The sequence below is a fragment of the Sceloporus undulatus genome, chromosome 3 (genome assembly GCF_019175285.1).
Source record: "Sceloporus undulatus isolate JIND9_A2432 ecotype Alabama chromosome 3, SceUnd_v1.1, whole genome shotgun sequence".
Classification (NCBI taxonomy): Eukaryota; Metazoa; Chordata; class Lepidosauria; order Squamata; family Phrynosomatidae; genus Sceloporus; species Sceloporus undulatus.
Genome location: NC_056524.1, coordinates 114712455 through 114724321, shown reverse-complemented (window position 1 = coordinate 114724321; position 11867 = coordinate 114712455). Strand labels below are relative to the sequence as shown.

Below are 11867 nucleotides of genomic sequence, written 5' to 3'. Positions count from 1 at the left end.
AGCCTTGGAGAAAGGTCAGGGGCAGAAGATACAGCTGGGTGTCATCGGCATACAGATGGTAGGAAAAGCCAAAAGAGCTGATGAGTTTTCCTAGGGACAGTGTGTAGAGAGAAAACAGAAGGGGACCCAGAACAGAGCCCTGGGGAACTCCAACAGAATAGGAAACAGGAGAAGAAGTCTGAGCCCCTGCAACTACTCGCAAAAGAATCTGCCAGACAAGTAAGATCTAAACCAGTCAGAACAGAGTCTGAGAACCCAAGTTCAGAGAGTATATCAACTAGAAGACAGGATCAACGGTGTCAAAGGCTGCAGACAATCAAGAAGGATGAGAACAGAGTAAAGGCCATTACCTTGGCCTGTAAAAGATCATTCGAGATCTTGGTGAGAGCGGTCCTCTGTAGAATGCCTTGGGCGAAGCCAAACTGAAAGGGATTGAGGATGGAATTGGCTTCAAAGAAACTCAAGACAGCGCGAGTAGACAACCCTTTCCAAAACCTTAGAAAGAAAGGGAAGAAGAGAAATGAGATAGCTGACAAAAAAGAGGAGGGGTCAAGAGAAGGTTTTTTTCAGAATTGGGGAAATGAGAGCATGTTTGAAGTCCGACGGAAAGGAGCCTGTAGGAAGAGAGAGATTGAAAGATATGGAGAAGCGAGGCGAAAAGAGGGAGCTATAGAGATTAAAATGAGTAGGAATTGGATCAAGAGAACAAGTTGCAGGTTTGGAAGAGTTCAGAAGTGTAGAGATTTCATCCAAAGAGGCAGGAGGAAACACAGAAATTTGTTAGGCGAAGGCGATAGAAGATTAAGAGCAGAAGAAGAATCAGGAGGGACTATCTCAGAGCGAATAGTGGTAATCTTAGAGATGAAATAATTAGCAAAGTCATTAGGAGAGAATGTTGAAGAGACAGGAGGAAGGGAGTGTAAGCAAAGTGTTTGAAGGTGGAGACAAAGCTGCGGGGGCCCGCTCCATTGGCGGAGATCAATGATTTGTAATAATTCTGTTTAGCCATAGAGAGGGCCCTGAGAAGGAAGAAAAACAAATTTGAAATGGATAGATAAAATCAGCCCACTCTTTGGACTTTCCAAAGACCGTTCTGCCACTCTAGAACGGACCGGAGAAACTTAATGTTGGGTAAGCCAGGGCTGAGGTCTAGTCTTAGAGGAAAGTGCGTACAGAGACAGGGGCAAAACGGTCAAGATCGAGGAGAGAGTGGAGTAAATAAAGACATTGCTGAATCAGCAGAATCCCCGAGATTTAGGAAAGAGAGAGATGAATCCAGGGTCAGACCAAGATGGTTAGAGTCAACAGATTGAAGATCACGAAATGGCGTTGAACAGTATGACGAGGAGGTGGAGTATAAGTGAGAGCAAAGGAGATTAAATGATTGGCAGATAGTGGAAAGTCAAGTGCCAGGTAGTCAGAAATGGCACAGTTTGCAGCAAGAACCAGGTCAAGACAGTGACCAAGAGAATGAGTTGAAGAGTTGGAGTGTGCTGGAGCTAGCAGAGAGTTAAGCGAGATGTTGTAGGTTATTTGGAATCATCAATGTGGATATTGAAGTCAAGCATTTCCCTGTGTGCTGTGTTTTAAACCCTTCAAATCACCTGACAAAAACCTCTCCTCCAGCACCTAGGAATCAGTTGGGACAGGTCCAAGAAATGAGGAGGAGGGACAGAAGTGGTATTCCCCCCCCCCCCTTTCCCCCCCGCCGCCCCTTCCCCCCCCCTCCCCGCCACCGCCCCCCCACCCCCCCCCTGCCCCCCATCGCCTTTCCCCCCCCCCTCCCTTCTCTTCCCCCCCCCCCCCCTTCCCCCTTCGCCCCCCCCCCCTCATTTTTCCACCCCCCCCCTTTCCCCCATTTCTTTCTTTCCCCCACCCCCCATTCCCCCCCGCCCCTTTCCCCCCCCCCCCTTCTCGACCTTGTGCCCACCCCCCCCCCCCCTTCCCCCCCCCCCCCCCCCCCCGCCTCCCTTCCCCTCCGCCCCCCACATTCCACCGTTTTCCCGCCCCCCCAGTTTTCACACTTTTTTTTTTCAGCACCTTTTTTCATTTTTTTTTTTTTTTTTTGTTTTTTTTTTCCCCCCCCCCCTCTCCCCCCCTTCCTTCCCCCCCCCTTCCCTCCCGCTCTCTTCCGCCCCCCCTCCCCCCCCGTTTTTATCCCCCCCTTCCTTCCCCCTCCCCCCCCTTCCCCCCCCCCCCTTCCCCCCCCCCCCCCCTTCCCTCCACCCCCCCCACCGCCCCTTTCCCCCCCTCCCCCCTCGTTCCCTCCCCCCACTCTCCCCCCCTCCCCCCCCCCCCCCCTCCCCCCCCCCTCCCCCCCCCTTCCCCACCCTCCCCCCCCCCCCATCCCCCTTCCTCCCCTCCCCCCCCCCCCCCCCACCCTCCAAAGAAAAAAAGTGTGTTTCCTTCCCCGCCCCCCCACCCCCCCCCTTTCCCCCCACCCCTTCCCCCCCCCCCCCCCTCCCCCCCCGCCCCCCCCCCCTTCCCGCCCCTTCCCCCCCCTTTCCTCCTTATCCTTTCCCCCCCCCCCGCCACCCACCCCCCCCAGGTTCCACCACCCCTTCCCCCCTTCCCCCCCTTCCTCCCCCCCCCCTTCCCCCCCCCCCCCCCACCCCCCCCCCTCCCTTCTTCTTCCCCCCCCCCACCCCCTCTCCCCCCCTCCCCCCACCTTCCCCCCCCCATTTCTTTCCCTTCCGCCCCCCTTCCCCCCCCCCTTCTCCCCCCGTCTCCGCCCCTCCCCCCCCTTTTGTTCTCCCCCCCCTCCCCCTTCCCTTTTTCCCAACTTCCCCCCCCCCCCCCCCTTTTCCACCTCCCTCCCTCCCTTCCCCCCCCCACCCCCCTTTCCCCCCTTTCCACCCTTCAGTTTCCCCCCCCCCCCCCATTTCCCCCCCCCCACCCACCCAACCTTCCCCCCCCCCCCCCCCCATTTTTTTTCTTCCCTTCCTCTTCCTCCCCCCCCCCCCCCCCCCCTTTCTCCCCCTTCCTTCCCCCCCCCCCCGCCCCGCCCTTCTTCCACCCATTATCCCCCCTTTTTTCCCCCCCCCCCCCTTTCTCCATTCCCACCCCCCTCCCCTTCCTCCTCCCTCCTCTTCCCCCCCCCCTTCCCCCCCCCGCCCTCTCCTCCTGTCCCCCCCCCCCCCCCCCCGCCCCTCTTCTTCCGCCCTACCCCCCCCCCTGTTCCCCCTGTCCCCCTTCTCCCCCCCCCCCCCCCCCTCCCCCCCCCACCCTTTCCCCCCTTCCCCTTCCCCTTTCCCCCCTTCCACTTTCCTTCCACCCCCTCTTTTCTTCACTTTCACCCCCCCCCCCCCCTTTCACTTCCCCCCCCCCCCCTTCCCCCCTCTTTCCCCCCCCCTTCCTCCCTCTTCCCCCCCCCTCGCCCCAGCCTTCTCCTTCCCGTTCCATTTTTCCCCCCCTTTCCTTCCTTCCCCCTTTTCCCCCCTTCCCTTTCCTCCATCCCCCCTTCACACCTTCCCCCTCCCCTTCTTTCCCTCCCCCCCCTTTCCTTTTCCCTCCCCCCATTTCCCCCCCTTCCTTTTCCCCCCCCCCCCCCCTTTCCCCCCGCCCGGGTTCTTCCCCCCCCCCCCGCCCACCCCCCCCCCAAAAAACACACACCCTCCCCCCCTCTTTCCCCCCCCCTTTCCCCCCCCCTCCCCCCCCACCGCCCCCCTTCCCCCTTTTCCCGCAAAAGGAAAAAAGAAAAAAAAAAAAAAAAAAAAAAGATTCTTTCCCATTTCCTCCTCCCGCCCCCTCCACCCTCGCCCCCCAGCTTTTTTTTCCCAAGTTCCTTCCTTCACACCCCCCCCCCCCTTCCCCCCCTTCCCCCCCTTCCCCCATTTCCACATCATTCCTTCCCTTTCCCCCCCACTCCGCCCCCCCTTCTTTCATCCCCCGCCCCCCCCCGCCCCCCCCCCCCCTTTCCACCCCTTCCCTGTTCCCCCGTCCTTTCCCCCCTCCCTCCCCCCCTTTCCCCCCCCCTCCCCCGCCCCACCTACCCCCCCCCCCCCCTTCCCCCCCATTTGCGCTCCGTTTTCCCACCCCCCCCCCTTCTTCCCCCGCCCCCGCCCCCCTTCCCACCCCTCCCCCTTGCCCCCCCCTCCTTCTCCTTCCCCTTCCCTCCCCTACCCCCCCCTCCCCCCCCCCCTCCCCGTCCCCCCTCCCTTCCCCCCCCGATTCGTTCCCCCCTTGTTCCCCCCTGATCCCCCCCCCCCCCCCCCCCTCGCGCCCCCCCCCCCCCCCCCCGCCCCCCCCCCCCGCCCCTGTCCCCCCCCCCCCTCCACGGCCCCCCCCCCCCCCCGTTCCCCCTCCCTCCCCCCCCACTTTAGTCCTCCCCCCCCCACCCCGTCCCCCCCTTCCCCCCCCCCCCCCCCCCCCTTCTCCCAATTTATGTTCCCCCACCCATTCTTCCCCTCCCTTTCTGTCCCCCCCCGCCCACTTTTCCCCTTTCCCCCCCCCCCCCCCCACCCCCTCTTTTTCCTTTCCCGTCCCCACCCCCAAGTTTGTCTTTCCCCCCCCCCCCCCTCCCCCTTCACCCCTCCCTCTCCTCTTCCCCCCCCCCCCCTTCCTTTCCCTCCCCCACCCCCCCCCCTCCCCCACTTTCCCTCCCCCACCTCCGCCCCCCCCCCCTTTTCCCTTTCCACCCTCCCCCCTTCCCCTCCCCCCCCTTTGTTCCCCCCCTTGTTTCTATCCGCCCCCCCCCCCCCCCCCCCCGCCTTCCCCGGCCACCCTTGCTCCACCACCCTCCCCCCGCTCCCCCCCCCTCATTTATCCCCCCCCCTCCCACCCCCCTCCCCCCCACCCTTCAGCCCCCGCCCCCCCCCCCCATCCTTTCGTTTTTTTTCTTTTTTTTTTTTTTTTCCTTTCCTTTTTTTTTCTCTTCTCTTTTTTTTTTTTTCCCTTCTTTTGTTTTTTTTTTTCCATCCTTCCCTTATAGCCCTCTACCTCTAAGCTTTTACCCTCAACTTAGCCAAACAGAGGTTTCATAATCACAGAATTTTGAACCTGAAACCTTCCCTCGACTTATAACATGAAGGTGGACTTGTTAGAACAAGTATATAGGGTAGTTTGAATACTTTTCTTCATGAAAATGAAAAAATAAACAACATATTTGAGCCATCTGATCAATCCCATACACATACATACACACAGCAATGTGAACACACACACACACACTTCTAGGCATGCACACTGATCTGAGCACATTTTCCAAATCATGTGCTAGGGTGCTGAGCTGTAAAGTTTTTAGAGGATTTTTTCCTTTTTCTTACAGCCAATTTGTAAGACTTTGATGGTTAATACTACTCCGAGGTCACTTCAGTTAACTCTCTTGTTTGGGCTTAAAATAGAATGCTGGATAGAAAAGAGGAGAGAGTTCCTATACCTTTAATAGTTATGCAGAACATGGTACTTCAACAGAGATAACAGTTTATCTCAGCCAGGCTGAAATTCCATCTTCCATTAAACCAATACAGTCAGCTATGGAACCTTGCCCTCCTTCACATCTGGTCTCTGTTTATTTTGCATATTCAGTGAGTTGGGATAAGCACAAGAACCTGATTTCATTGGAAAGATAAGAACACTGAAAATAGTCACCAGTGCCTCTGAGCACATGCAGAGCAATCACACATACCCTCAAAAAAAGTTCCATAGGGACAGGCTTCATGGTTTCAGGAAATGTCTTCCAGACAGCCTTGAATTTGTGCTGTTTTTAAAATGTAAATATTTGCATTCCTTGTCATAGAGCTAATCTGTACCGAAAGGGCTGTTATCATGCAGTTAAAGTTATTTAGTGGCAGAAAATATTTTACTTTTGTCAGCCTTTGAAGAGATCTTAAAAGAGAGGGATTTTAGCTGTGGTACAGTACTAATTTTTCGATATTCGTCAAGTCTGATCATTACGTGTATCCTTGTTTATTTTTTATACTTGCAAAAAGTCCCCCTCCCCCAAACAGTGGCAGATGCTTCTAATCCATACTATCTCATACACACTCAGATGTACTATACTATTGGTTAATAGCAGCTCCTGATTTCCAGGGCATTATAGTAGTGGTAGTTCTGTGGGATAAAGTGAAAATTTCCAGTATAAACCATGACTGGCATCATGTAACATTTACAATCATGGCACCACTGCCATGATCACAAATGCCCCTAAATGCCAGTCATCCATGCCGAGGGAAGGAGCTATGTGGTGCTGACAAAGAGGGTGCTGAAGGATCACATGTCCAATCCTCATGCCAGTGAGTCACAGTGTTATAAGAAGCTGTGCCAGGACTCTACAGGGGCCCTTCTTTCTGCCCTTCACATTGCAGCTCACTAGCAGAAAGGGGTGGAAGGAGTCATTCTTCAACCCCACCTCACAAAAACCTATACCACTTGGTATACCACTTGGTATGGCTACCTGGCTTTTAAGGTGAATTTTAGCAGATCATATTGGAAGTTGGGGTTACCTATTTTTATATCCTGATACTAGATGACTAATCCAACTGCATGGTTGTCAATGTTTGATTCTCCAGAGGTTTCTGGACTTTCTTTGAATATGATAGGGTTGCCATAGGTTGGAAACCCATATTTGCAAACACATATAATAAAACACAGCACATATTAGAAACACACATAATACAACTCAACACAGCACTGTAGTACAGTATAATAATATAATGTTATAATACAATGCAATACAATACAATATAATACATTGGTATAAAATTAACATATTTATTACATTTGAAGTAATGGTACATTCTAGCTTGTTGCTGTTCTGCTTCCCTGTATCTGAAAATCGGCTGCTAGACATAGCCCTATCCGTTTCATCAAACGAAATGGCTGTCCCACAGGTCACAACTCTGCCTTGAACTGCTACATCTGCTAAATGATTTATCTGCTCTGTTTAGACCATCTGCATAATGTTCCTTCCATTCTCACTGAGTTATAACAACTTTGACCATGAATTTGGCTTTTCTTGTGATAAATTGCTGTTTGTACTCTATGCTATAAGAAAAAGAGGGGGGACAGAAATCAGAATTCTTCACTAAAGCCACCCATATATTGCAAGAGAAAAAAATATAGAACAAATGGTTATAATTAAGCAGATTTCTATGATTCCACCTCTAGTGCATGAATTAAAAAATTGCAAAATGTATGCTAAAGGAATTGGCAATCAGATATACTCTCAAAAGCCAACAGAATTCTTGGAAATCTTGTTCATTTAATGCCTGGCCATTGCAGATATGATCTAGCATTGCTACATACTTTCCAACTTAACATTAATAAGGTCTATCTAGACCGCTGCAGTCTGCACAGAATTAAATGTATATGCTTGAGGAGCTCTCCTTATTCTCTCAGATTGTATGCATTTATTAGTTATTAATTACATTTACATGTAGCCTTTCCTCCAATGAGCTCAAGTTCACCAAGGTGACATACATAGTCCCCCTCCTTCCCCACTGTTATCCTGAAAAATGTATGGGGTAGATCAGGCTGTGGAGAGTGACTGGCCCAAACTCACCCAGAAAGTCTTATGAATGAGTAAGGAGTAGAAACAGATCTCCCAAGTCCCTGTCTAATACTCTAATCACAACACCATATTGACTCAAAGCTTCTTTCTGTACAGTCATTGCAACAGAAACATATCCTTACACAGAGTGCTCACATCTGCTCATCTGCCCAGCCTCTTGTGTGTGTATATGTGCCTCCAAGTTGCCTGTTTACTTGTAGTTACCCCATTCTGTAGGGTTTTCTTAGGTAAGGAGGTGGTTTTGCCAGTTATATAGGAGCCTACAGCTCCTAGTGTTTTTGGTAATCTCCAAACAGGGCTGACTCTACCTAGCTTTCAAGATCAGACAGAATCTCGTACCTTTAGGGTAGCCAGACTCTTACTCATACATTAAACAGGCAGTTCTCAGCTTCTTTCTCCAGGTGTTCTGGACATCAATTCCCTGAAGCCCCTACTAGCAGAATCAATGATCATGGATTATGGAGTTGAAATTCAAAACATCTGGAGGATCCAAGGTTGAGAACTACTGCATGAAATCCAACAGGTATTCGGCACCTGGGCCAATCCATAGAAACCACTCTGAAAACAAGCCAATGAGCACAGGTGATGTCTGACAAATGCTCTGCCAACTCAGTCCCTGATATGGAACCCTTGGTAGCATGCCAGTACTTTGTCTGACTTAGCAATTTACATAAGTGTCAGATGACTGAAGTTTTACTGTGCTTTTAATGCGGATTAGTCCAGCAGACAATGTAGAGAATGCTATATCCCCCTTTCCTCTTCCTGGCCATTGAAATCCAACTAATTCAATTATTCAAGGATCAGAACACAGCATTATTCAGATGGATTTATAAAACAAGTAAAAACAGACCTCCCAAAAGCCATCTAGCAGGAATTTCTCGCCACAATGGAATATTTGTGTTAATTAATGTAATAAGTTAGCTGTATGTCAGATAAACTCAAAACTAATTTCAGGTTAGATTATTCTATTAGCCGTGCTTTGAGAAAGAAATACAAATTTGAACTATCTCTGCTGAAGGACAAGGAGGAGGAAGAGAAAGATATTAAAGCCATCTATAGTGTAACACAATATTTTTAACAGGATGGTTAACAACAAGGGGTGAAATCATATTGGGCAGTTATGAATATGTAATCTACAATTACACATTAATAACTGTCACATGATTAACCATCCATTATGAAGCCAAGCCCTCCCTCCAGTCCATCTGCCTTGGTCCAGGCCTCGGAGGTAGAGAGGAACTGCTGGACCTCTTACCCTTTCCCTCCACCACTCCCTTCTCCTTCTGTGTCATGTCTTTTTAGATTGTAAGCCCGAGGGCAGGGAACCGTCTAACTAAAAAGATTGCATGTACAGCACGGTGTAAATTTACAGCGCTTGATAAATAAAGGTTAATAATAATAATAATAATAATAATAATAATAATAATAATAATAATAACAATAACAACAACAACATATTCATGATTCTTATGTCGCCCCTAATTTAGTAGCTGCATAGGAACCATGAAAGTCCCCCAAACCCTACTTATTGTTTAGCAGCCACTTGAATCAGCAGGGGTCTATTCCCCCTATTGATCAAGAAGTAGCTGCCTAATATTCCCAAGCCCCCCCCCCCACACACACACACACCAGTGGTGTCAGTGGAATTTGTGAAAGGAGTCCTTTTGCTGCCTGTTGCATTGGCAATCACTCGTGGAAGGGAGACAATGTCAGACAGCACTTTTCAATTGTTAGGGGAACAGACTCCCATTGATCCTAATGGTTGCTTACCAGTAAGTAAGGTTTGGGGGAGTCTGGCTTGAATCCACTACATAGGACCATAAATACAGTGTTATATAGTACATAACTATCATAAAAGATTTCACAAAAATTGTCATGGAGGTCTCTTATTCGTGCGTTTACCATACGTCAAAGCCAGCTTAAAATCAGTTCACAACAACCACCAACTATTTTTGGACTGAAATACCCAGTATTACTGACCACTGGCTACACTAACTATGGCTGCTGACAGTTGCAATCCAATGGTATCTGGATTCCCACCACTGCTCTTACTGCGATATCACACTGGCTGTTACATAGAGAGAGGCTGTTAAAAGACTGAATAGAGCCTTGTTTCCCACCTTCACAGCATGCATGCATGAGGCCATTATGGAGGCTGACACATCTTTGTATTTGTCCATAGCCCATTACAGTCCTCCCATCCTGGTTAAGAGAGAAAAAGAGAGAACAAACTGGAAAAGAATACAGGAAGTGTACACACCTCCTGATTTCTGGAAATGTTTATCACACTGCACACAGCTCAAGTGTGGCAGAGAGACAACAAGACTCCATTACTGCAGCATGTCCATGTATTGATCCCATGTTCATGTTAGCATAGATCATGCCTTGCATTAATGCCAGTCTTTAAGGGAAAATTTATTCATGTTCTTCCATCCTGTCTTTGGAGAATTAAACCTTCAAAACCAAAATTTACACATGACTTGATACAGCACTCATTTAGTGTTGGACATTCAAGAATGAATAGCCTCCACATCTGCAGCATGTTCAGCTTTCATGGGCCTCTTCTTTGCAGTAATGTAGTGGCCCTGAACCTTTTTTGGGGTCATGGTCCCATTTGGGAAGCTGAGGAAAGCTATGGACTGCCCCATGAGAAAATACATTTTAAAGTATGTGTGTATGTTTATGCGCTTTCAAATCATCTGTCGACTTTTAGCAACTAAATGAATTTCATAGGGTTTTCTTAGGCAAGCAGTACTCAGAGAAGGTTTTGCCAGTTTCTTCCTCTGAAATATAGCCTACTTTGGGGTAATCCATCAGTGTACTAACCAGGGCTGATCCAGCTTAACTTCCAAGATCAAATAGGATCTAGTGCCTTTAGGATAATAAACACATAAACATCTGCATTCAATTTAGAAAGGAGTTTGATTTTCAAGAACTAGGCAGAGGAATTTAAATTGCCTTCTATTGTCCTGCTTGCCTGTCATATTTAAATTGATCTCCAGACTTTACAGCACAGGATTTTCCTGAAAAGATCACTGAAGTCTGCTAACATGAGGGCTCTTGCTTCACATCAGTCAGGAATGGAACAGATTGCCAGAGAACACATTTTATTATTGCAATGGAAACATGAAATTTTATGGTCTCCTTTTACAAACTTTATTCTGTTGCTTATCTATCTCTCTCTTGGCAGGGAAGTGGGGCTTGAGCTTTCTGCCTGCATGGATACTCTGTAACATTCCAAATACACATCTGCAGCCTTGTGACTCCAACATCATCTATTTTGTCCCCCTGTGTAATTTCTGTTCTGTCATCTTTAAGTGATGGAGAAGTCTGTGAGTTTGAAAATTAGTGGGGCCACAAAGCATCAAATTTCTCTGGCAAGATAGTTAAATGTTCATCACTAAATGAATTAGGCCAGCAACTGGATGTTACAGCATCCTGTACATGCAATGTTCCCTCTATAGCATGGCATGATAGCAATAAAAAAGCAAAGACAGGCTTAGAGGAAATGACTGGGTTTGGAGAAAGAGATGCACTCCTATTGTGCCAATGTACTTTTAACTACTTTTAAAACTGTGTTTTAATACTGGTCAGCCAGAATATGTATAGGAGTTACACCTTCATAAGTGGACTTCCATCTTTGGGAATTAGAACTGAGCAGTTCTGTAACGTTTGTATCCAGAAAGGTTATGTTATGTTGCTATGTAGGGGATCCAGCAAAGTCTGGTGGTTTGCATCAGGACACCAGATAGGGAGTGTCAATGCACATCAGGATATTCTTGCCAGTGTCACATTATGCACGTTCCCAGTTCACTAACAGGGTTTACTAGTGCCTCTGCGATAGCTAAGTATATATATGTAAATGACACCCCTCCAGGAGGTGCCTACTTCTTGTTGTGTGCCTTCAAGTCATTTTCTACCTATGGCAACTCTAAGACTTTCATGGGGTTTTCTTGGCAAGATTTGTTCAGAAGAAATTTGCTATTGCTTTCTCCTGAGGCTGAGAACATGTGACTTGCCCACTGCAAGGCATCAGAGACACAACTGTTGCCCATTCCTTCTGAACTTCACAACGAAGAAGAGAGCAGGAGGGCTTTAAATACCCTCTGGGTCTACCCCCTAACATTAAAACCTGATGAAATTTGTTGTTGTTGTTGTTGTTGTTGTTGTTGTTGTTGTTGTTGTGTGCCTTTCTTTAAGTCACTTCTGACTTATGGTGACCCAAAGGTTAACCTATCCTGGGTTTTTCTTGGCAAGATTTCTTCAGAGGAGGTTTTCATTGCCCTGGGACTGGGGCTGAGACAGTGTGATTTGCCCAAAGTCACCCAGTGGGTTTCCATAGCTAAGCCAGGATTCC

General features: G+C 49.0%; 1 protein-coding gene across 1 annotated transcript; it reads left to right on the top strand.

Annotated features, from left to right (window-relative positions):
* The first annotated feature begins 892 nt into the window (after positions 1–892).
* LOC121925845 (basic proline-rich protein-like) lies at positions 893–4944 on the top strand. Its single transcript, XM_042458420.1, is given in 10 exon segments — positions 893–919; positions 1634–1771; positions 1774–1970; positions 2171–2276; positions 2279–2666; positions 2752–2873; positions 3953–4014; positions 4123–4371; positions 4504–4745; positions 4931–4944. Coding segments are annotated over 10 exon segments (1545 nt in total).
* The last annotated feature ends 6923 nt before the right edge of the window (positions 4945–11867 follow it).